General features: G+C 38.0%; 1 protein-coding gene and 1 long non-coding RNA gene across 26 annotated transcripts in view; both read right to left on the reverse strand.

Annotated features, from left to right (window-relative positions):
• ATRX (ATRX chromatin remodeler) overlaps positions 1-24,689 on the reverse strand; it is a 288,606-nt gene that overhangs the window by 203,000 nt on the left and 60,917 nt on the right. For 17 of the 25 annotated variants that reach the window (XR_014835620.1, XM_085008437.1, XM_085008445.1 and 14 more), the window contains exon 2: positions 1,500-1,612. Coding sequence is in view for 17 of the 25 variants with exons in the window: in XM_085008437.1 (XP_084864563.1) it covers positions 1,500-1,612 (113 nt within the window). In the remaining 8 variants the exon portion in view is untranslated. Of the gene's footprint in view, positions 1-1,499; positions 1,613-4,810; positions 4,901-24,689 lie in introns of all 25 variants that reach the window. The other 8 variants (XM_085008446.1, XM_085008440.1, XM_021080087.2 and 5 more) reach the window with 1 other exon arrangement.
• LOC146394668 (uncharacterized) lies at positions 17,646-22,874 on the reverse strand. Its single transcript, XR_014835654.1, has 2 exons — positions 19,981-22,874; positions 17,646-19,669 (listed from the first exon to the last, which is right to left on the reverse strand). It is a non-coding gene; the product is annotated as an uncharacterized LOC146394668 (long non-coding RNA).

Consider the following 24,689-nt stretch of genomic DNA (forward strand, 5'->3'; position numbering starts at 1 on the left):
TCACCGTCATCCAGCTTCTAATATTGCTGTTGTTAGATGAGCTATTGTGTCAATGTTGTTCAAAGACATGCAACATTCAAAAAGCAATGACTTTTTTCCTCCAGCTGCTCCTAAGATTTTTCTCTTAGTTTTCATTCTTTTAGGAGTTTAATTATGATTTTCTTAGTTGTAGTTTTCTTTATATTTATCCTATTTGGGGTTCACAGTGTTTCCTGAATCTATGGCTTGATGTTTTTCATCACTTTTAGAAAATGCTCAGCAAATATCTCTTCAAACTCAGCTTCTGACCAATTCTCTCTCTTCTCCTTCTTGGACTCTAATTACACATATGGGTGAACTTTTCACTGTGACCTACTTAACACTTTTTGTACATATTGTATTGATGTGCAAGTACACATGCATGTGTATATGTGTGTGTATTCAGCTCATATATGAAGCTACCCTTAAAAACCTCAAAACAAGTGATGTTAATCATCACATGATACAAGATACTATTTAAAAGGACAAAGGGAGATACAGAAGAGATGTTAAGTGCCTTTTATTTTTAAAGATGTATATATAGGAATTTTCTGGTGGCTTAGTGGGTTAAGGATCTGGCATTGTCACTGACATGGCTCTAGTTACTGCTGTGGCGCAAGTTCAATCCCTGGCCCATGAACTTCCATATGCTATAGGCACAGACAAAGTAACATTAATAATAAAATTAAGAGTTCTCTTGTGGCATAGTGTGTTAAGGATCCAGTGTTGTCACTTCAACAGCTCAGGTCACTGCTGTGGCATGGGTTTGATCCCTGGCTGTGGAACTTCCACATGCCACAAGCACAGTCAAAATAAAATATTTAAAAATATATATGTACCAAGTCTACTGAAAGAAGTTATCAAATGACATAAAAATGTAACTCATAATACCTGAATAACTTTTAGGAAAATATATTGTTTATTGCCCCCAGTCCTTCTAATACAACCTATTCTTTTTTTAAATAACCTACTTTTTTTTTTTTTGGTCTTTTGTCCTTTTAGGGCTACACCCGCGGCATATGGAGGTTCCCAGGCTAGGGGTCAAATCAGAGCTGCAGCTGCCGGCCTATGCCAGAGCCACAGTAACGCCAGATCCAAGCCGTGTTTGTGACCTACACCACAGCTCACAGCAACACCAGATCCTTAACCCACTGAGCGAGGGCAGGGATTGAACCCGCAACCTCATGGTTCCTAGTTGGATTCGTTTCTGCTGCGCCACGATAGGAACTCCAATATAGCCTACTTTAAATAGTCAACATTTATCGCCCCCCTCTATAAGACATTTCTATTGCTCACAAAACCATAAGTGTATGCTTCCCTATGCACCTATAACCATACAAATTTACATTTCCTATTCATCTAACTTAAAATCTACAATGACATATCATTTAAATACTAGATACATAGAGGCTAATTAATAGCTGCACCTCCCAAAAAATAAATGGAAAATAGAAGATACTTCACATTCTTTTTCCATTTACCTGTGCTTTGGTTCATCACAAGCCGTGGAGGAGAACTTGTTTCTTCAGATTCTTCTGATGAGTGTGCCAGGAAATCATGAAGCTTCTGCACCAGTGTATTCAACTTACTTTCACTGTTAAAATAAAAATGTTAAGAATATCCTTAGTTAACCAGTCATATAGAAAATTAAATATAAAGTTAAACAAACTGAATATGGTCTGAAAGAATACATATTCAAAATAAAAATTAAAAAAAATGAATTTTATTTATTTCACATAGGATATGAAAACATGAGTAACAAAATCTACCTGTACATTAATCTACAATCAAAGTATAATTCAAGGAAAACACTGATAGTATGTGATTCTGCTTTACTTGATTTATAATAGTAATTCAGTAATTTATCAAATATATTTCCTGACAACTTATTCTCTAGAAGCCTTCAGTAGTATTTTTTATTATTCATTTTTCTCTTAGAGCAAAAAAATCATATAAATGACAAACAATAATGAATAAAATATAGGAGTTACAAGAGCTCACAAATTCCCATGGAATTTGTAAACTAAACTATTACAGCATTCCCTATTAAGTTATGTAATATATGTATCTGTAATCCAACAGGGTTATAAAAAACTAAAAGTTTAAAGTGCAGAAAATAAGCATATACCCCATTTCTAATAAAAGAAGATTTACTAAACGTAAAAGCAAGAGGAAAAATAGATAAAACTGACTTCAATGAAATTCAAAACTTTACTGTATGAAGAAATCCCATCATAAAAGTGAAGATGGAGTTCCCATTGTGACTCAGCAGGTTAAGAACCTGACACAGTCTCTGTAAGGATGCAGGTTCAATCCGTGGCCTCACTCAGTGGGTTAAGCATCTAGCATTGTTGTAAGGTGCAGCAAAGATCACACATGCAGCTCAGATCCAACATTGCTGTGGCTGTGGCATAGGCCTACAGCTGCAGCTCTGATTTGAACCCTTAGCTCAGGAAATTCCATATGCTGCAGGTGCAGCCAAAAAGGAAAAAAAAATTGAAGAGACAACCTGCATAACTGGGTACAATTATTTTCAAATCATATATTTGAAAAAGCATTAACATACCTTTACATAATACATATTCTTTTAATAATATAAAGATCCCTTATAATTAAACAATAAAAAGACAAACCCAATATAAAAATGGGCAAAGAAACCTAGATAAACAATTCTTCAAAGAAGATATACAAATGGCTAGTAAGAACATGAAAAACTGCTCAAGATTATTAGTCATTAGAGCAAAATATAACTCAAAACCACACCCACTGTGGCTCAGCAGGTTACCAATCAGACAGAGCATCCAATAGAATGCAGGTCTGATCCCTAGCGCCGCTCAGTGGGTTAAGGCTTTGCCACAAGCTGCATCACAGGGTCATGGATGCAGCTCAGGTCCGGCACTGGTATGGCTGTGGCACAGGCCAGCAACTGCAGCTCTGATTTGACCCCTAGCCAAGGAATTTCCACAGGTATGGCCATAAAACGAAAAAAAAAAAAAATCAAAACCACAATAAGATAGTTTTAAACTCATTAGGATGGATACAATAATAATTTTTAAAAAAATAAGGGTGGCAAAGATGTGAAGAAACTGGAACCAACATACATTGCTAGTAGGAATGTAAAATGGTGCAGTCAGTATGAAAAACATTTCAGTAGTAATTCAAAGAGTTAAACACAGAATTACCAAATGAATCAGCAATTCTACTCCTAGATATATGTACACCCAGGACAATGAAAACACGCCCACGATCAAAAACTATACACAGAATTTCACAGCAAAAATATTAATAGCCTACTATAATGGAAAAAAATAATCATTATATATATATATATATATATATTTTAAAAAAGACTATTGCCTGTGGAATGGATAAGCAATGAGATCTTTCTGTGTAGCACTGGGAACTGTATCTAGTCACTTATGATGGAGCATGATAATGTGAGAAAAAAGAATATACATGTACGTGTAACTGGGTCACCATGCTATACAGTAAAAAATTGACTGAACACTGTAAACCAGCTATAATGAAAAAAAGTCATTACGTATATATTTTTAAAAATTAATAGCCCCAAAGCAAAAGGTATCCAAATATCAATCAACTCTTGAATAAACAATAGAATATTATACCACAATAAAAAGGAATGAAATATTCATCCATACTAAACATGGATGAACCTTGGAAACATCATCCTAAAGAAGGTAAACACAAATTCCTACTTATTGGATGATTCCATGTAAATAAGTAAAATGTCCAAGTAGACAAATTCATGTGCAGAAAGAGGATTACTGGTTACCAGGAGATGGAGAAGGGGGGAAATTAGGAGGTGTGGATTATCTTTCTTTCTACTAAAGAAGTAGAAAGTGGTGAGAGTCGTACAATATTGTGACTTTATTTAAAAATTTTAAAAAGTGAACTATACACATTCCCACTGTGGCACAGCAGGTCAAGGATCAGGCATTGTTTTTGCAGCAGCTCAGGTCACTACTGAGGTGCAAGTTCAATCCCAAGCCCAGCGCAGTGAGTTAAGAATCTGGCACTGCTGCAGCTGTGGCATAGGTAGCAGCTGCAGCTTGGATTCGATCCCTGGCCTGGGAACTTCCATGTGCCATGGGTACAGCAAAAATAATAATAATTATTATTATTAAACTAAAATGGTTTAAATGGTGAATTTTATTTTATGTAATTTTACCTCAATGAAAAATGCAAAATAGACAAGACAAAGGAATTCAAGAATTACCTAAGAAATAAAACTTCACATAAGAAATAAAACTCGTGCATACATATCCAAAAAAATCCATAACCAAAATTTAATAGGCAAACTCATCTGAAAATAGATTAAAATTCTTGTTTTGATAAATAATACTAAATTCCTAGTAGATAAATAAAATAATTTTTTAAAGGGGGAATATAACTTTGTAATAAAAAATTTGAGGCGTTCCCGTTGTGGTGCAGCAGAAACGAATCCAACTAGGAACCATGAGGTTGCGGGTTCGGTCCCTGCCCTTGCTCAGTGGGTTGACGATCCGGCATTGCCGTGAGCTGTGGTGTAGGTCGCAGACACGGCTGGGATCTGGTGTTGCTGTGGCTCTGGTGTAGGCTGGCAGCTACAGCTCCGATTAGACCCCTAGCCTGGGAACCTCCATATGCCACAGGTGCAGCCCTAAAAAGGACAAGACAAAATTAATTAATTAATTAATTAATTAAAATAAAATAAAATAAATTTGGGATAAAAAGCACTGCAACCTCCCTAATCATTAATAGAATGCACACTAAAATATTATGAATCACGTACCATCTCTGTCAGGCGTTCATGGGCCAAATAACACTCAAGCAAAGTGGTGGGCCAAAAACTCAGTTGTCCCTCTGTCCCATTTTCCTATGTCTGGGTAGGAAAAACCCAAAATATTTAGGGAAGGAAGAAGAAATGCAGTTTAACACGCATACCACAATAGAGATCTTCTATGAGATTTTGCTTGTTTTGGTGGAGAAGGTTGTTTTACAAAATCTTGAAACAAGCTTGACTCCAAAATATAGGTACCAGGAAGGTCTGGTTTCTACTTTTTGCCATAACCATCATATGGAAAAGAGTCAAATGTAAAAAAAATAATAATAATCAAGTCACTCAGTGTCTTTAATCTTCGAGTAGAGAAAGGAAACAGAGGAAAAGATACCACATGTCAATCCATGGCACACAAAATTCCTGGTAGTCAAATTTTAAATATAAGAATGGACGATGTCATTCTGTATCTTGCTCCATCAAGAAATAACTAAAGAGCAGAAAAGCTGTACTTAGAAATGAAAGCAGTATAGCAAACCAGCATAATGACAATTATACAACTCATGCCTAGAACTCACAGAAATCCAACCACGAAGCCAGCTATCACACGAATTCATGCTGTAACTGAACAAGGTCAAGACCATGGATTAAAAAAAAAGTGTAGCCCATTAACAGCAGCACCACCATATGCAAAAAAATTTAATAAGAAGATATATACTCAGGAGAACTTTTTTATTCTGTGAAGGAGAGCATTTTTAGGCAAAAACTTGTTTTGAGTAATATTATAAGAACAGCTAGTAGTCCAATGGTGAAAAAAATTGATACTTAAAAAACTCTGCAAATTCATTTGAAAGATCATCTCTCTATAAGGGCAGGTGTGCTATTTTTTGGAAATAGCCAACTGTCATTTAAAGTCAAGTATAATGAATAATGAATGATTATCTGGTGTGTTAAAATTAGTATTTGCTAAAATCTGAGGTATTCCTGAAGACTATTTTCTTGTAAGCCTTCTAAATCAGTTAAAAAGGGACGGTTATCAAAATGTCCTTAGGAATGACATCATTACTGATCTCAGAATGGCTTCCCAAGTGAAATGTTCGGGAGTTCCCATTGTGGCTCATCCATGAGGATGTGAGTTCGATCCCTGGCCTCGCTCAGTGGGCTAAAGATCCGGTGTTGCCATGAGCTGTGGTGTAGGTCACAGATGCAGCTCTGATCCGTCATTACTGTGGCTGTGGCAGAGGCTGGCAGATGCAGGTTCAATTTAACCCCTAGCCTGGAAACTTCCATATGCCACGTGTGCGGCTCTAAAAAACAAAAAGAAAAAAAGAGAGAGAAAAAAGTAAAATGTTCATTCATTATAAAAGCTCTGATGTAAGCTTTTAAAATCCTCCTCATTCTAGAGTCATCCTTTGAAGACAGTCTTTGGAAATAACCCTTATTCGTGGAAATATTTTAAACACACCAACTAAACTGTATAACAACAGGGAGGTTCCCCTAAGGTGCAGTAGGTTAAGAATCCGGCATTGTCACTGCAGTGGCATGGGACTGATCCCTGGCCCCAGACCTTCCACATACCAAGGATGCAACAAAAAAAATGATGGCATGTATCAATCCTTCTGTAAATTAAAGGCTCTTTTTCTAAGGCAAAACTACACGCATTAAGAGTTTTATAATTTCGGAGTTCCTGTCATGGCTCAGTGGTTAACGAATCCGACTAGGAACCATGACACTGTGGGTTCGATCCCCAGCCTCACTCAGTGGGTTAAGGATCTAGCATTGCCATGAACTGTGGTGTAGGTGCAGACGTGGCTCGGATTCCACATTGCTGTGGCTCTGGCATAGGCCGGTGGCTACAGCTCCAATTCAACCATAACCTGGGAACCTCCACATGCCGTGGGTGCAGCACTAGAAAAACAGAAAGACAAAACAAAAAAAAAGCATTTTATAATTTAGAAATATTATAAGTTAATTTTATTAAATCCAAACACAGTTGTCATTCTCTTTCTCCTTCAACCAAAATGTGGAGCTTATTCAACTAGCACTAAACATTACTCAATTCTATGTTCTAGGTAAAAGTCTTTAAAATGATCCTTTAAGAGTACTTAAAAAAGCTCCAGAGATCCCATTGTGAAGCAATGGAAACAAACCTGATTAGTATCCAAGAGTATGTGAGTTTGATCCCTGGCCTCCCTCAGTGGGTCAAGGATCCAGCGTCACTGTGAGATGTGGTGTAGGTATCATACAGGGCTTGGATCCCAAGCTGCTGTGGCTGTGGTGTAGGCCGAGAGCTATAGCTCCAATTCAACCCCTAGCCTGGGAACTTCATATGCCGCGGGTTCAGCCTAAAAAGCAAAAAAATCTCCCCTGAAGAAGAAAGTCTTAAGCCTTCATGCTCACAGACACACAACTGCTACACAGGCTGGATGTAAATGACCAGTAAGATCCACTTATCTTTAAGTGGACCAAAAAAAAATTATAAATTCCTAATGTAAGCTAATCATATCATGAATGACTGGATTTCAGACAAGATTTGAGTCCTAATGTCAATAATTTCTTGAATAAAAATTTTTGTTTTTCTTTTTTTTTAGGGTCGCAGGTGTGGCATATGGAAGTTCCCAGGCTGGGGGTCGAATCAGAGCTGCAGCTGCCGGCCTATGCCACTGCCACAGGGGATTCAAGCTGCATTTGCGACCTACATCACAGCTCACACCACCACCAGATCTTAACCCACTGAGCAAATCCAGGGATTGAACCCTCATGGATACTAGTCGGGTTCATTACCGCTAAGCCACAACAGGAATTCTTAAAAAAAAAATTAAATCAAGTTAAGCCTTATAAAATGTTGAGTGAGTACAGATGAGCATGAAATTTAAAATCCTCCATCCTTAGCCTACCCATGGAGTTAATTAACTTTTAGAATTTCTGTTTTCACTCTTTTTGGTGATTTGCTAGATATGCTCATTAACTCAACTGCTTATTTTCTGTTGCCACAAACACATTTTTAATATTTAATACTTAAACAAATGCATTTATTAAAATGAATTAGAGTGTAATTTCCTTACATGCAGACATGCTTTCTTATTTGGCACTTTACAAAAAGTGGGAGTTCAATTCATTTTTTTTCCAGTGTCTGATATAATTTTTTTTTAAAAAATTCATTGGAGTATACTTGACTTGCAATGTTGTGTCACTTTCAGGTGTTCAGCAAAGTGGATCACTTATATGTATACATATATTCATTCTTTTTCAGATTCTTTTCTGATATAGGCCACCAACAGAGTACTGAGGAGATTTCCCTGTGCTATACAGTAGGCCTTGTCACTTAACTATTTTAACATATAGTAGTGTGTAAATGCCAATTCCAAACTCCCAAATGATCATTCCCCCCATATTTTCACCTTTCTTCTGTATCATTTTTTATTACATTCCACAAATTAGTGATCTCACATGATATGACTTTTTCTGACTTACTTCACTTAGTATGATAATACCTAGGTCCATCCATGTTGGTACAAATGGTATTATTTCATTCTTTTTATGGCTGAGTAATATTTGATTGGGTATATATACCATATCTTCTTTATGTGATCCTCTGTCGATGGACATTTAAGTTGCTTCCATGTCTTAGCTATTGTAAATAGTGCTGCAATTAACACTGGGGTACATGTATCTTTTCAAATGATGAATTTTTCCAGATATACACAAGGAGTGGGATTGCTGGATCATGCTGAATCAAATGGCACTTTTACACTTAGTTTTTGTTATAGAACTTCCACACTGTTCTCCATAGTGCTTCCACCAATTTACATTCCTACCAAGAGTGAAAGAGGGCTCCCTTTTTTCCATACCCTCTCCAGCATTTATTATTTGTAGACTTTTGATGATGGCAACTCTGGTGTAAGGTGATACTCATTGTAGTATTGATTTTCCTTTTTCCTAATATTGATGTTGAGCATCTTTTCATGTGCTTTTTGGCCATCTGTGTGTCTTTGGAGATACGTCTACTTAAATATTGTGAAAACTTTTTGATTGGGTTGTTTGTTATTAAAGCGGTATGACATTTTTGTATGTTTTAGAGGTTAATCCCTTATTGGTCGCTGCATCTACAAATATTTTCTGCCATGCAGTGGCTCAGGTCACTGTTGTGGTACAGGTTTGATCCCTGGCTCAGGAATTTCCACATGCCACAGTTGCAGCCAAAAAAGAAAAAAAAAAAAAAAAGGGCTGAGAGGGTACATCCTTGACTTGTTCCTGATCTAAGCAAAAATGCCTTCAGTTTTTCACCATTGAAATGATGTTATGGAGTTCCCACTGTGGCTCAACGGTTAACAAATCCAACTAGGAACCATGAGGTTGTGGGTTTGATCCCTGGCCTCACTCAATGAGTTAGGGATCCATGGCTACTATGAGCTGTGGTGTAGGTCGCAGATGTGGCTTGGATCTGGTGTAGCTGTGGCTGTGGTGCAGGCTGGCAGCTACAGCTCCAATTAGACCCCTAGCCTGGGAACCTCCATACACCAAGGGTGTGGCCCTAGAATAGACCAAAAAAAAATGATGTTATTAGCTGAGGATTTGTCATATATGGCCTTTATTATGTTGAGGTAGTTTACCACAACGCCCTCTTTCTGGGGAGTTTTTATCAAAAATGGGTCAAACACTTAAATTTGTCAAACACTTTTCCTGCATCTACTGAGATGACCACAAAGTTTCCATTCTTCAGTTTGTTAATGTGGTGTATCAAGCTGACTCATTTGTGTATATTGAAGAACCCTTGCATCCCTGGGATAAATCCCACTTAAACCTGGTGTAAGTAAGATCCTTATACTGTATTGCTACATTCCATTTGCTAATATTTTGTTGAGGATTTCTGCATCTATGTTCATCAATGATACTGGTCTACGTTTTTCTTTTTCTGTGGTATCTTTCTCTGATTTTAGTATCAAGGTGAATGTGGCCTCACAGAATGAGCTTGGGAGTATTCCTTCCTCTGCAATTTTTTTTGGAAAAGTTTCAAAAGGATAGATGTAAACACTTCTCTGAACGTTTGATAAAATTCACCTATGAAGCCATCTGGTCTTGGACTTCTGTGTTTTGGGAAGATTTTTAAGAACAGATTCAATTTTAGTACTTGCAGCTAGTGCATTCAACTTTTCTATTTCTTCCTGGTTCAGTCCTGGAAGGTTGTATCTTTCTAAGAATCTGGCTATTTCTTCTAAAGTTGTCCATTTAATTGGCATATAGTTGCTTGTGGTAGTCTCTTATGATACTTTCTATTTCTGTACTGCCAGTTGTCATTTCTCCTTTTTTCATTTCTAATTTTATTGCTTTCAGCCCTCCGTGTTTCTTTTTTTTTTTCCTTTGGTCTTTTTGTCTTTCCAGGGCTGCACCCACAGCATATGGAGGTTCCCAGGCTAGGGATCGAATCGGAGCTGTAGCCATCAGCCTACACCACAGCAACGTCAGATCCAAGCTGCATCTGTGACCTATACCATAGCTCACAGGAACGCCAGATCCTTAGTCCACTGAGCGAGGCCAGGGATAGAACCTGCATCCTCACAGATACTAGTCAGATTTGTTTCCACAGAGCCACAATGGGAACTCCTCCCATAGGTTCTGGATTGTAGTATCTTTGTTATCATTTGCTTCTAGGTAATTTTCTTTCTTTCTTTCTTTTTTTTTTTTTTGGTCTTTCGTCTTTTCAGGGCCACACCCAAGGCACATGGAGACTCCCACTCCCAGGCTAGGGGTCCAATCGGAGCTGTTGCTGCAGGCCTACAGCACAGCCACAGCAACACCAGATCACTAACCCACAAGCAAGGCCAAGGATCAAACCCGCAACCTCATGATTCCTAATCAGATTCATTTCCACTGCTCCACGATGGGAACTCCCTGCTTCTAGGTAATTTTCAATTTCCTCTTTGATATCTACAGGATCCATTGGTTGTTTAGTAGCATATTATTTAGCCTACATATGTTTGTGTGTTTTTTTTGCAGTTCTTTTTCTTGTTGATTTCTAGTCTCATAGCACTGAGGCCAGAAAGAATGCTTAATATGATTTCAATTTACTTAAATTTCCTGCGGCTTGATTTGTGGCCCAGAATGTGATCTATCCCAGAGAATGTTCCGTGTGCACTCAAGAAGAATGTGTATTTTGCTGCTTTGGGATGGAATGTTCTATAAATATCAACTGAGTCTATCTGTTCTATTGTGTCATTTAAGGCCTGTGTTTCCTTATTGACTTTCTGTCTGGATGATCTTTCCATTGCTGTGAGGTGTTAACGTCCCCCACTATTACTGTGTTATTTTCTATTTTTCCTTGTATGGCTGTTAGCAGTTGCCTTATATATTGTGGTGAAACTATGTTTGGTACACATATTTACAGTTGTTACATCTTCTTCTTGGATGGATCCCTTGATCATTAGGTAGTGACACCTTTGTCTCTTTAAAGTCTATTTTGTCTGGTATAAGTACTACTCCAGCTTTCTTTTGATTTGCGTAGGATTCCTTCTTCCTTTCCCTAATTTTCCATCTGTATGTGTTCCCTAGATCTGAATAGGTCTCTTGTAGATAGCATATATAAAGGGTCTTATTTTTGTATCCATTCTGCCAGTCGATGTCTTTGATTGGAGCATGTAATTTATTTACAGTCAAAGTAATTATCAATATGAATATATTTATTGCCATTTGCCTGTTTTGGGACAATTGTGGGACTTTTTACTTCCCTTCCTCTTTTGACCTCTTCTCTTGTGATTTGGTGACTATCTTTAGTATTGCATTTGGATTGCTTTTTCTTTCTCATGTGTATCTCTGTTGTAGTTGTTTCCAGTTCCCGTGAGGCTTTGAAACAGCAAATCTATACATATACGCACAAAATTATTTTAAGTTTCTGGTCTCGATTTCAAATGCATTTTCAACATTCTACATTGGAACTCTTCTCACAATGCTGGTTTTGATGTACTTGTCAATGGACGATTTCCTACTTTTATTTTATGTTTGCCTTTACGGGTGAGCTTTCAAATTCATAATATTCTTGTTTCTAGTCATGGCTCTTTCTTTCCCACCTTGAGAAGCTACTTTACCATTTGTTGTAAAGCTGGTTTGGTGGTGCTGAATTCTTTTTCACATTTGCTTTGCTGTAAAACTTTTGATTTCTCCGTTGAATCTGAATGAGAAACCTGCTGGGTAGTCTTTTTTTTTTTTTTTTTTTTTTTTTTTTTGGTCTTTTTAGGGCTGCGCCTGTGGCATATGGAAGTTCCCAGGCTAGGAGTCAAATTGGAGCTATAGCTGCCAGCCTATGCCACAGCTACAACCACTGCCATAGCAACATGGGATCCAAGCCACGTCTGCAACCTACACCACAGCTCATGGCAATGCTGGATCCTGAACCCACTGAGGGAGGCCAAGAATCGAATCTGCGTCCTCACAAATACTAGTCGGTTCATTTCTGCTGAGCCACGAAGGGAATTCCAGGGTTCAGTAGTCTTGGTTATAGGTTTTCCCCTATCATCACTTTAAGTATATCATGCCACTCCCTTCTGGGCCTTCAGAGTTTCTGTTGAAAAAATCAACTAATAACCTTATGGGTATTCCCTTATATATTATTTGTTGCTTTTCTCTTGTGGTTTTAAATACTTTTTCTTTGTATTTAACTTTTGTCAGTTTAATTAATATGTGTCATAGCACAATCTTCCTTAGGTTTATCCTATATGGGACTCTGTACCTCCTGGACTTGTGTTTTCTTTTCCACATTAGGGAAGTTTTGGGCTATAATCTCTTAAACATTCTCTCAGACCCTTTCTCTCTTCCCTTTCTGGGAACCCTCTGACACAAACCTTGGTACCTTTAATGTGGCCCCAGAGATCTCTTAATCTGTCCTCATTTCTTTTCATTCTTTTTTACTTTATTCTTTTCCATGGCAGTGATTTCCACCATTCTGTCTCCAGCTAACTTATTTGTTCTTCTCCCTCAGTTATTCTACTAGCAATTCCTTCTAGAGTATTTTTCATTTCAGTTTTTGATTTGTACATCCGTTTTTCTTCTTTAAAACTTCTAGCTCTATGTTCAACTTTTCTTGTAACTTCTCTGTGAGTCCATTTTTTTCCCGAGCTCTTGGATCATCCTTACTATCATTACTCCGTATTCTTTTTCAGGTAGATTGCCTATATCCTCTTCATTTAGCTGCTTTTATGGGTTTTTATCTTGTTCTTTCATCTGAGACATACTTCTCTGCTGCCTAATTTTGTCTAACTTTCTATGTTTGTGATTTACTTTCCACACACTACAGTATTTTAGTACTTCTTGCTTCTAGTATCTGCTCCTTAATAGGTAACATTGGTACAGTGCCTTGTGCTTCCTTCCTGAAGCGACTGGTGCCTGCCCACGATGGATGGAGCTAGATCTTGTCCCTCTGGTGGTTTGGGCCTTGTCAAGGGGTGTGTTTAGAGGTGGCTGTGAGCTCAGTACAACTTTAGGCAGGCTGGCTGTTTTTATTTTTTATTTATTTATTTTTTTTTTTTGCTATTTCTTTGAGCCGCTCCCGCAGCATATGGAGGTCCCCAGGCTAGAGGTCAAATCGGAGTTGCAGCCACTGGCCTACGCCAGAGCCACAGCAACGCAGGATCCGAGCTGCGTCTGCGACCTACACCATAGCTCACGGCAACACCGGATCCTTAACCCACTGAACAAGGCCAGGGATCAAACCTGCAACCTCATGGTTCCTAGTCAGATTCGTTAACCACTGCACCACGACGGGAACTCCTATTTTTTTTTTTTTTTTTTTTGATGCAAGGGTTGTTTTTAGTTTGTATGCCACTTCTTTCCTCAGTGTATGCTGGCCATTATCCCCTTGATAGGAGGTGTGATTGAGTTTGTGGTGACCACAGCCTGCACTGGATATTTTGCAGGGCCTCCTGTTTGCTCTGTGGTTGTCACAACCCGATAAGGGGCTGTGGAAGTTGTTGGAAAGGAAGTCCCCTAGTGGAGGTAGGCAGGTTTGCAGCATTCCCACTGAGAAAAGCCACTAAGTATTCCTCTCCTGGAACTGTTCACCTGTGAGTGTGCTCTGTTGTGTCAACTTTTCCCCATTTTGCAAATTCACAGAGTATACTCTTGTTGGCACTGTTCTCACCACCACTCTAACTATGGGTCTGTCTGTCAATAATTGGCCCTGGTGTATCTCAGGTCTTGTTTTTACCAGGCAACCAGCACAGATCCACCAAGGTTAGGACCTAGGACTGCAGTATTTGTGCACCTGGGCCCACCGTGTCAGCTCTGGAGGCAGCTTAGACTCTGCCTTGGCCCAAGACCACAAAGCCCACCAAACCATCTCAGTTGCATGATCCTCGTTGTCCATTCAGATGTTCCATTAGTGCTGAGTTTATAAAGCTGGCGGTGAAAGTGTAAATCCATGGTTCTCACAGTCAGAAGGAGAGTTTTCAGCTTTTCCTCCATAATCACAGGGTTGTTTTTAGTATGGTTGCCTGTCACCTCTTTCCTCAGTGAGTGCTGGGAGTCATCCCCTTCAGAGTGAGTATGCAGATGAGGCAGCTTGTGTCCAGTCCTTGAGTTCTCAGTATTAGTGGTAGCTCATGCACATGCCCAGAGCACATGACAGGAGCAGTGGTGGTGTGCAATCACTCCTAGAGCTGGGTGCCAGCTAGGAATGGAGTCTGTGTGGGAGGTGGCAATAGCTCACACAACCATTCCCAGCAGCTGGCTGTGGCAGCATCTTGTGCAACACCTCCCAGAGCCAGATGGTGGCCAGCAGTTGGCACCCAGTCACAGGCCCTTTGGTGGTGGCAGCAGTAAGCCATGCAGGCTCCCAGGGAGGCAGCATCAAAGTTCAGCAAACAATCACAGGACCCGCTACAGCAGCAGACTATACATGCTCCCAGGGAGGCAGGGGCAGAGGTTAGTCACAGGACTCTAAACAGCAGTGACTGAGGAAGCAGGGGCAACAGTTAATGTCTGGTTGTGGGGCCCTCAAGGGCAGCAGCAATTGGGGGCTCTCATGCGTTCTTGAGAAGTTAGGGTTGTAACTGTCACCCACTCATGAGACCCTCAGTGAAGAGAAGGGCCTGCTTCTGCCCCTGGAATCCAAGATGGCAGCAGTAGCTAGTGTTCACCCCCAGAACTCATGCATGTGGTGTCCTGCAGCATGAGAGCCCACACACAGAGAAAGAAGTTCCTATGGCAGTCCTACCCTTCCCCCTCTCACACTCCACAACAATGGTACCCTGCCTCTGTGGCAGACACAGACTTCTTCCTGTACTCCCTTGTTATGACACACCACACCTGAGGCTATCTCCATGCAGCCAACTCCAGTCCTCTCCCTGGGTCTGGGACTGATCTCTAAAGCCCAAATCTCTGCACCCAGCCCTCACCCACCCCAGCAGACCAGCGATTCAGGCTAGGGAGTGCCACCTAATGTTAATATTTTTAACTATGGCCATGTTCTTTCCCTTGAACATCTTACTACCTTTTGCCAAGAAGAATTCTGGAACTCTAAAAATTACTAGTGTTTTACCTCTTTTGCACTATTACTTTTGAGAAATGTATGTGTGAAAGAACTAGTCTTTCTTAAACTTTTCCATGTTAAGGTAACTGTAGATTCACATGCACTTACAAGAAGGATCTGCATATGTGTAAAATGGTAACATCTTAAAAAACTATTTTTTACTTGCACCCATTCACCTACTTGTTCCTAGAGATGGTCTGCTGTCTTTAAGTCTAGCAATGGGTCACAAACAGCCTGTGAAATACAAGCATATGATCATGAGTATTCTGATCAAAAATGGTCATTTTATACAAATATCATCAGTAACTAAATTTGGGGGGGCTGCACCCACAGCTGTGACCTGTGCCACAGCTGCAAAAATGCTGGATCTTTAACCTACTTTAAGGATCAAACCCATGAATCAGCATCAACCCAAGCTGCTTCAGAGACAATGCCAGATCATGAACTCGTAATTAATTTAAAATTTTTGTTTACTTTACAATTGTTTAATGAAGAATATTAAAATTCAAACTGAAGGAGTTCCCGTCACGGCGCAGTGGTTAACGAATCCGACTAGGAACCATGAGGTTGTGGGTTCGGTCCCTGCCCTTGCTCAGTGGGTTAACGATCCGGCGTTGCCGTGAGCTGTGGTGTAGGTTGCAGACTCGGCTCGGATCCAGCGTTGCTGTGGCTCTGGCATAGGCCAGTGGCTTCAACTCCGATTCAACCCCTAGCCTGGGAACCTCCATATGCCGCGGGAGCGGCCCAAGAAATAGCAAAAAAAGACAAAAAAAAAATTCAAACTGAAGAGTAAACTTATCTCTGTTCACAGATGAAATCTTACATATAGAAAACCTTATATACCACAAAAAAATTCTTAGATGTTTAATAAACAAATTCACTAAAGTTGGTGGATACAAAACCCATACATGAATATCAGCTGCATTTCTATACAGTAACAATGAAAAAGCTAGAAAGGAAATAAAAAAAACTATTTATAATAGCATCAAAAAGAATTAAATATTTAGGAATAAATTTAACCAAGGAGGATGCAAAGTTATGGAAAACTTCAAAACAGCGATATTTTCAAAGCTGAAAGAAAAGAAACTAAAGACACAAATAAATACTGTTCAGATGACAATTTCAAGTTATCTACAGATTCAATTCAACTCATATCAAAATCCCAACTTTTTTTTTTTTTTTGGTAGATACAGAGGAAATAATCCTACAATTTATGAGGAATCTCCAGAAACATTAATAGCTAAAATAATCATGGAAAAGAACAAAATTAAAGAACTCAGAACACCAATATCAAATGCTTTCACTGACACGTGGAATCTGAAAAAAGGACAGACTGAACTTCTTTGCAGAACAGATGCTGACTCACAGACTTTGAAAAACTTTATGGTCTCCAGAGGAGACAGTTTGGGGGGTGGGGGATGTGTTTGGGTTGTGGGATGAAAATCCTGTGAAAGTGGATTGTGATGATCATTATACAACTACAGATGTAATAAATTCATTGAGTAATAAAATAAATAAATAAAGTAAAATTTTTTCTTAATTTTTAAAAAATTTTAAAAAAGAAACCAAAAAAAAAAGAACTCAGAATTCCTAATTTCAAAACTAACAGCAAAAGCAACAAGAATTTACTGTGTAACACAGATTACTATATTCAGTAACCTGCAATGGAAAATAATCTGAATAAATAAATATATATGTATGAAACACTTTAATGTACACCTGAAACTAACACAATATGGTAAATTAACAATACTTAAAATTTTTAAAAACTAACTGCAGAGCTAAACTAATCCAAACAGTATGGTGCTGGCATAAGGACAATCATATAGACCAAAGGAAATGAGAACCCACAAATAAACCTTTGATATACAGGCTCCATTCACTTTCAACAAGGATATCAACAACATTCAATGGAGAAAGGTCAGTCTTCCCAACATATGGTGCTGGGAAAACTGGGTATTCACAAGCAAAAGAATATAGTGGAGCAGTCCCATTCTGGCTTAGCAGGTTAGGAATCTGACTAGTATCCAAAAGTGGGTTAAAGGATCTGGCATTTCCATGAGCTACAGTGTAGGTCACAGACATGGCTTAGCTCTGGCACTGCTGTGGCTGTGGCATAGGCCAGCAGCTGCAGGTCTGATTTGACCCCTAGCCTGGGAACTTCCATATTGCCACCCTAAAAAGTGTACAGCACTAGAAGGACAAATAAATAAACAAATTAAATAAAGTAGATCCTTGCCTGATACCACACACAAAAATTAAGATACCTCGAAGACCTAAAAATAGTAGCTAAAACTATTAAACTTATTTTTCAATTTTTTTAAATTATGATTTTTATTTTTTCCATTATAGACGGTTTATACTGTTCTGTCAATTTTCTATTGTACAGCAAGGTGACCCAATCACACATACACGTATATAATCTTTTTTCTCACATTATCATGCTCCATCACAAGTGACTAGATATAGTTTCCAGTGCTATACAGCAGGATCTCATTGCTTATCCATTCCAGAGGCAATAGTTTGCACATATTAACCCCAAATTCCTATTAAACTCTTAAAAGAACATAGAGTGAGACTCTTCATGACACTGGATTTGGTAATGTTTTCTTAAAAATGACACCAAAAGCATAGGCAACAAAAGAAAATGAACTGGACTGCATCAAAACTAAAAATTTTTGTGAATCAAGAGAGTGAAAAGATAACACACAAAAGGGAGAAAATATTTCCAAATCATATATCTGAAATGGTACTCATAACCAGGAAACAAAGAAATCCTACAACTCAACAACAAAGAAAGCAAACAACCAAATTCAAAAATGGGAAAAAGTATACAAATTAGGCAAGAAAAACTATAGCAATCAGACAAGAAAAAGAAACAAAAGGTATCCAAGCTGGAAGAGAAGAGGTAAAATTGTCATTATATGCAAATAGCATGATACGTTATACAGAAAATTCTGAAGAATCGACAATAAAACTATTAGAATTAATAAATCAATTCAATGAAGTAGAAGGGTATAACATTAATATACAGAAATCAGTTGCATATCTTTCCATTAGTAATGAACTATCAGAAAGAGAAAGGAATAAAATTCCATTTAAAATCATTTCCAGGAGTTCCCACTATGGCTCAGTGGGTTATAAACCCGACTAGTACCCAAAAATGGGCAAAAAGCCTAAAGAGACATTTCTCCAAAGATCACATACAAATATTCAATAAGCACTCGAAAGGATGCTCCACATCACTTGTCATTACAGAAATACAAATCAAAACTATAATGATAAAATACTCACACTCATTAGGAGTCTATTATCCCCCCTCAACAAAATAAAGAAAGTAAGCGTTGCTAAGGATGTAGAGAAACTGGAACCCAGAACATTACGTTGGTAGGCATAGCAAATAGTGCACCAACTGTGGAAAAACAGTATAGCTGTACTTCAAAATGAGAAACAAAGAACTGCCATATGATCCAGTAATTCTAAGTATCTAGTCAAAAGAAATGAAAGCTGAGACCCAAACAGATACTTTCACATCAATGTTCTAAGTTCAAACTGCATTATTCACAAGTGCAAAAAAAGTGGGAATAACCAAAATGTCCATCAACAACAAACAAACGTAAAATACAGTATACACATGACATAAAAGGAATGATATTCCCTGAAAAGGAATGAAAAATTTTTTTGGCCACACCTGCAGAATACAAAAGTTCCCAAGCCAGGGATCAAATCTATGCCACAAAAGCAACCAGAGCCAATGCAGGGGCAACACCAGATCCTTAACTTGCTGTGCCATAAGACAACTCCAGTAATGAAATTCTGGTACATACTACAGCACAAATGAATTTTGAAAACATTACACTAAGTAAATTAAGCCAGATTCAACAAAAACACAAATACTGTATAATTCCATGTAGATGAGGGTCCTAAAGTAGTCAAATTCATAAAGCTAGAAAGCAGAATAACAGGTGGTTAGGGAAAGGGAATCCAGAGTTATTGTATAATGGTATAGAGTTTCTGTTCTGAAGATGATGAAAAAGATCTGGAAATGGAGAGTAATGGTGGTTACTCAAGACTGCCAATGTACTTAATGCCACTTAATGGATACACTGAAAAATAGTTAAAATAGTAAATTTTTTAAAAAATATTTGAGGAGTTCCCATTGTGGTGCAGTGGAATCAAATCAGACTAGAGACTATGAGGTTGCGGGTTTGATCCCTAGCCTCGCTCAGTGGGTTAAGGATCCAGCGTTGTCGTGAGCTATGGTGTAGGTCAAAGACTCAGCTCAGATCCTGCATTGCTGTGGCCGTGGCAAAGACCAGTAGCTGTAGCTCCAATTTGAACCCTAGCCTGGGAACCTCCATATGCCGCAGGTGCAGCCCTATGAAGCAAAATAAATAAATAAATATAATATAGCATAATAAAAATTTTTAAATTAAAATTAAAAAAAGTAAAGTCTGAAGAAAGAGGTCCCATAACAGCTCAGCGGTAACAAACCTGACTGGTATACATGAGGACACAGGTTCGATCCCTGATCTCTCAGTGGGTTAAGGATCCAGCATTGCCGTGAGCTGTGGTGTAGTTTGCAGACGTGGTTTGGATCTGGTGTTGCTGTGGCTGTGGCACAGGCCTGCAGCTACAGCTCCAATTTGACCCCTAGCCTGGAAACTTCCATATGCCACTGGTCCGGTCCTAAAAAGACAAAATAAAAATAAAAAATAAGATAAATAAATCTAAAGGAAATATGACTAATTTTAATTAGCATATAAATTTATATAAAGCAATTTAGCTGGCAAGGAGTATCTGAGAATTCCTAAGTGGAACTAATTTGCACCTCCTGGTTCAGGGGAATGGGGGCAAGGGGTGAGAAGGTGTTAAGCAAAGCACACCTTCTAGGAAGCTTCCCACACCAGACACTGTTCCCAAGGCAATCCATGGCTATTACTCAGAAGCTAGTAGAAAAATGGTTTAGATGAATGTGTGGAGTAAGAGTAAAGAATTTGTGGAATATATGAGGTAGAAGGAGTGGGATAAGCACTGCAAAAAAAGAGTGCAATGACCAAACCAGAGTGTATCATCACTGATGACAGCAAATTTCTCACCATAAAACCTGAGAGCACCTTGAAAACCGGAAGAGAAGTTTGAGGAATTCACAGCTAATGGTAGAAAAACTCACACTGTCTTCAACTTAGAATATGTTATGAATAATGTCTCCTGTACTAGCACCTATGAAAAAGTACAAAAATTCCAACATCACGTTAGAGAGGAAACAGCCGTTAAAATAAACTAGCTCACTTCAATGACAAAATCTTCACAATACTTCTTGTATTCATTACTGTATTCAAGGATCTCTATCACAAACATTTTACATGCAACTATTTGCAAATGTTGACTTAACTAGAATAATCCCTACATAGAAAATTCTGAAGACACCACCAAAAAAACCTACTAGAGCTCATCAATTTGGTAAAGATATAGAATACAAAATCAATGTACAGTAATCTGTTGCATCTCTGTATAATAACAATTATCAGAAATGGAAATTAAGAAAACAATCCCATTTACCATTACATCAAAAAGAATAAAATACCAGAGTTCCTGTCATATCTCAACAGTAATGAACGTGACTAGTATCCATGAGGATGCAGGTTGGATCCCTGGCCTTGCTCAGTGGGTTAAGGATCCAGCATTGCCATGAGCTGCACAGCACAGGTCGCAGCCACAGCTCAGATCTGGCATTGCTATGGCTGTGGTGTAGGCTGGTGGCTACGGCTCTGATTCAACCCCTATCCTGTAAACTTCCATATACTGCGTGTGCAGTCCTAAAACAAACAAACGAAAAAAGACAAAAAAAAAAAAAAGAATAAGATATCTAGGAATAAATCTTACTAAGGAGGTAAAAAAACCTTTACTCAGAAAACTAAAACACTGATGAAAGAAAATGAAGTTTGGAGTTCCCACTGTGGGTCAGTAGTTAGCAAACCCGACTAGCACCCATGAGGATGAGGGTTCAATCCCCGGCCTCCCTCAGTGGATTAAGGATCCAGCGTTGCCTTGAGCTATGATGTAGGTTGCAGACTCGGCTTGGATCCTGAGTTGCTGTGGCTGTGGCACTGGCTGGCGGCTACAGCTCTGATTGGACTCCTAGCCTGGGAACCTCCATATGCCACGTGTGTGGACCTAAAAAGACAAAAGAAAAGAAAAGAAAATGAAGATAATACAGATGGAAAGATAAACTGTGTTCCTGGACTGGAAGAATATTGTTAAAATGACCATACTACCCAAGGCAATCTACAGATTTAATACAATCCCTGTTCAAAATACCAACAGGATTTTTCACAAAACTAGAAGAAATAATTCTAATATTTGTATGGAAGTATAAAAGACCCAGAATAGTCAAAGTAATATTGAGAAAGAACAACAGAGCTAGACATATCACTCCCTGACTTTAGACTATACTACAAAGCCAAAGCAATCAAAACAGTAGGATACTGGCATAAAAACGGACACATATATCAAAAGAGAATAATGAATGGAGGCAAGAACACATAATGGAAAAGAGAGTCTCTTCAATAAGTAGTGTAGAAAAACAGGACAACTACAAATACAAGAATAAATTAAGAACATTTCCTCAAGTGATATACAAAACTTAATGTAAAAAGAATTAAAAAAAGAAATAAGACAGGAAACCATAAAACTACCAAAAAAAATAGGTAGAACAGTCTTTGATGTAAATAGTAGCAATACTATTTTTGATATGTCCCCTAAGGCAAAGGAAACAAAAGCAGCCATAAACAAATGATACCTAATTAAACTTAAAACCTTTTGTACAACAAAGGAAAGCATCAACAAAATGATAAGACAACTTACAGAATAGGAGAAAATATTTGCAAATGATATGACTGATAAGGGGTTTATATTCAAAATATATAAACAGCTAATATAACTCAATATAGGAAAATACAAAATTGGTAAAAAACCTGAATAGACATTTTTTGAAAGTAATACAGATGACCAATAGGCACATGAAAATATGCTAAACATCACTAATCATCATAAAAATGCAAATCAAAACCACAATGAGGGTGTTCCCTTGTGGCTCAGGGAACACCCTCATTGTCACTGCTGCCTATGGTATGGGTTCAATCCCTGGCCTAGAAATTTCTACATGCCGTGAGTTCGGTCATAAAGGAAAAAACCCACAATGAGATGTCACCTTGCACCTGCAAAAGGGCTATCATGAAAAAGTCTATGAATGTTGAAGGAGATGCTAAAAAGGGGGGACCCAAGTACATTGCTGTTGGAAATGTAAACTGGTTCAGCCACTATTAAAAACAAAATGGATGTTCCACAGAAAACTGAAAACAGAACTACCATATCATCCAGCAATTCAAATCCTGAGTGTATATTCAAAGAAAATGAAAACATTAATTTGAAAGGATACATCAACCGTGGTGTTCACAGCAGCATCACTTACAATAACCAACAAATGGAAGCAACCTAATTTCCATCAACAGATGAATGGATAAAGAAAATGAAGTATATGTACACAATAGAATACCAGTCAGACATAAAAAAGAATGAAATATTGGACTTCCCATTCTGGCGAAGCAAAAACTAGTATCCATGAGGATATGGGTTCGATACTCAGCCTTGCTCAGTGGGTTAAGAATCTGACATTGCCGTGAGCTGTGGTGTAGGTCACAGATGTGGCTCAGATCCCATGTTGCTGTGCCTGTGGTGTATGCTGGCAGTTGTAGCTCTAATTTGACCCCCATCCTGGGAACCTCAAAATGCCAAGGATACAGCCATAAAAGGCAAAAAAAAAAAAAAAAGCATGAAGTTTTGCCAGTTGCAAAATCATGAATGGACCTGGAGGGTATTATGCCTAGTGAAATAAGTTAGAGAAAGACAAGTATTGTATGTTATCACTTACATATGTAACCCAAAATATAAAATGAATATAACAAAACAGAAATACACTCACAAATGTAGACAAGAAACTAGAAGACAGGAGGGGCAAAATCAGGGTAGGGCATTAAGAAGTAGAAACTACTATGTATAAACTAATTAAGCTACAAGGATATATTGTACAGCACAGGGAATATAGCCAATACTTTATAATAACTTCAAATGGAGTATAATCTGTAAAAATTGTGAATCACTATGTTGTACACCTGAAACTAATATTATAAATCAAACATATGTCAATTAAAAACATAGGATCACCTCTTTGGTTAGTAGGTAAATGTGTTTGTGGTAGTAATAAATAAATAAGGCAATACAAAAACACATTTACTTTAGGAGGTCCTGCTGTGGCACAGTGGGTTAGGAATCTGAAGTGGCTCAGGTCACTGCAGAGGTAAAGGTTCAATCTCTGAACCATCACAGTAGGTTAATGATCTGGCCCTGCCACAGCTTGGTCAGAGGTCATAGCTGTGGCACAGATCATAGCAGTGCTCTGATTTAATCCCTTTATGCCGCAGACGCAGGCATAAAATTCAAAAAAAAAAAACAAACAAACAAAAAAAAACCACATTACTTTGCTCTAGTCCCCTTATTGAAACTTGAAAAAATTGTAAACATTATATTTTTTATTTTTTGGTTTTTTGGCCATACCAGAATATTCAGAAGTTCCCAAACCAGGAAGCAAAACTATTCCACTACTTTGACACAAGCCATAGCAGTGTCCTTAACCTGCTATGCCACCAAGGTACTCTGTGAACATTTAAAAAGTAAATAAACTAAATGAAGAAACAAACATGAGCATACAATGTACTAAATGCCACAAAGCTTTAAATAAATATTTAAAGAAAAAATGATTATTCATTGTAGAATAAGATGCTATGAAATAGACATTTTCATATATTGCCAACAGTAATACAAGGATTAGAAAACAACTTGGCAATAATCCTTTGACCTTATCTTGAATAAATCTGCCTTTTTCATCTATATAAATAAAATAATTCTAAGGAAATAATTTTAATGACAAAAGATATGAATCTAAGAATTATTTAAAACAGCCAAAAAAAAACTGCGAATAAGTAAAATGTGCAATAATGACTAAGTAAACAGTCATGTATAAAAGTCACATGATACCATACCAGCCACTATAAGTAATTCAGAAAGTTCAATTACAATATGAAAACTACTTCATGCTAAAATGTTCACTAGCATTAGGATTAAGATGGCGGAATAGAAGGACTGTAGCTCAACTCCTCTCCTAAAAACAACAAAATTTACAAACCAAATACCCAGCACTCTCCACCCAAATGGAGCAGAAACATTGAAAAATATATCCTACTCCAGAAGAAAAAGAGGAGGCCACATCAAGAGGCAGAAGAGGCAATTACACTATATAAACAACCCCATACCTCC

This window comes from Sus scrofa, chromosome X (assembly GCF_054392235.1).
Source record: "Sus scrofa isolate SSC_HxYL_T2T_F1_AM1 chromosome X, Sscrofa_HxYL_maternal_Yorkshire_Landrace_v2.0, whole genome shotgun sequence".
In the NCBI taxonomy this organism is placed as follows: Eukaryota; Metazoa; Chordata; class Mammalia; order Artiodactyla; family Suidae; genus Sus; species Sus scrofa.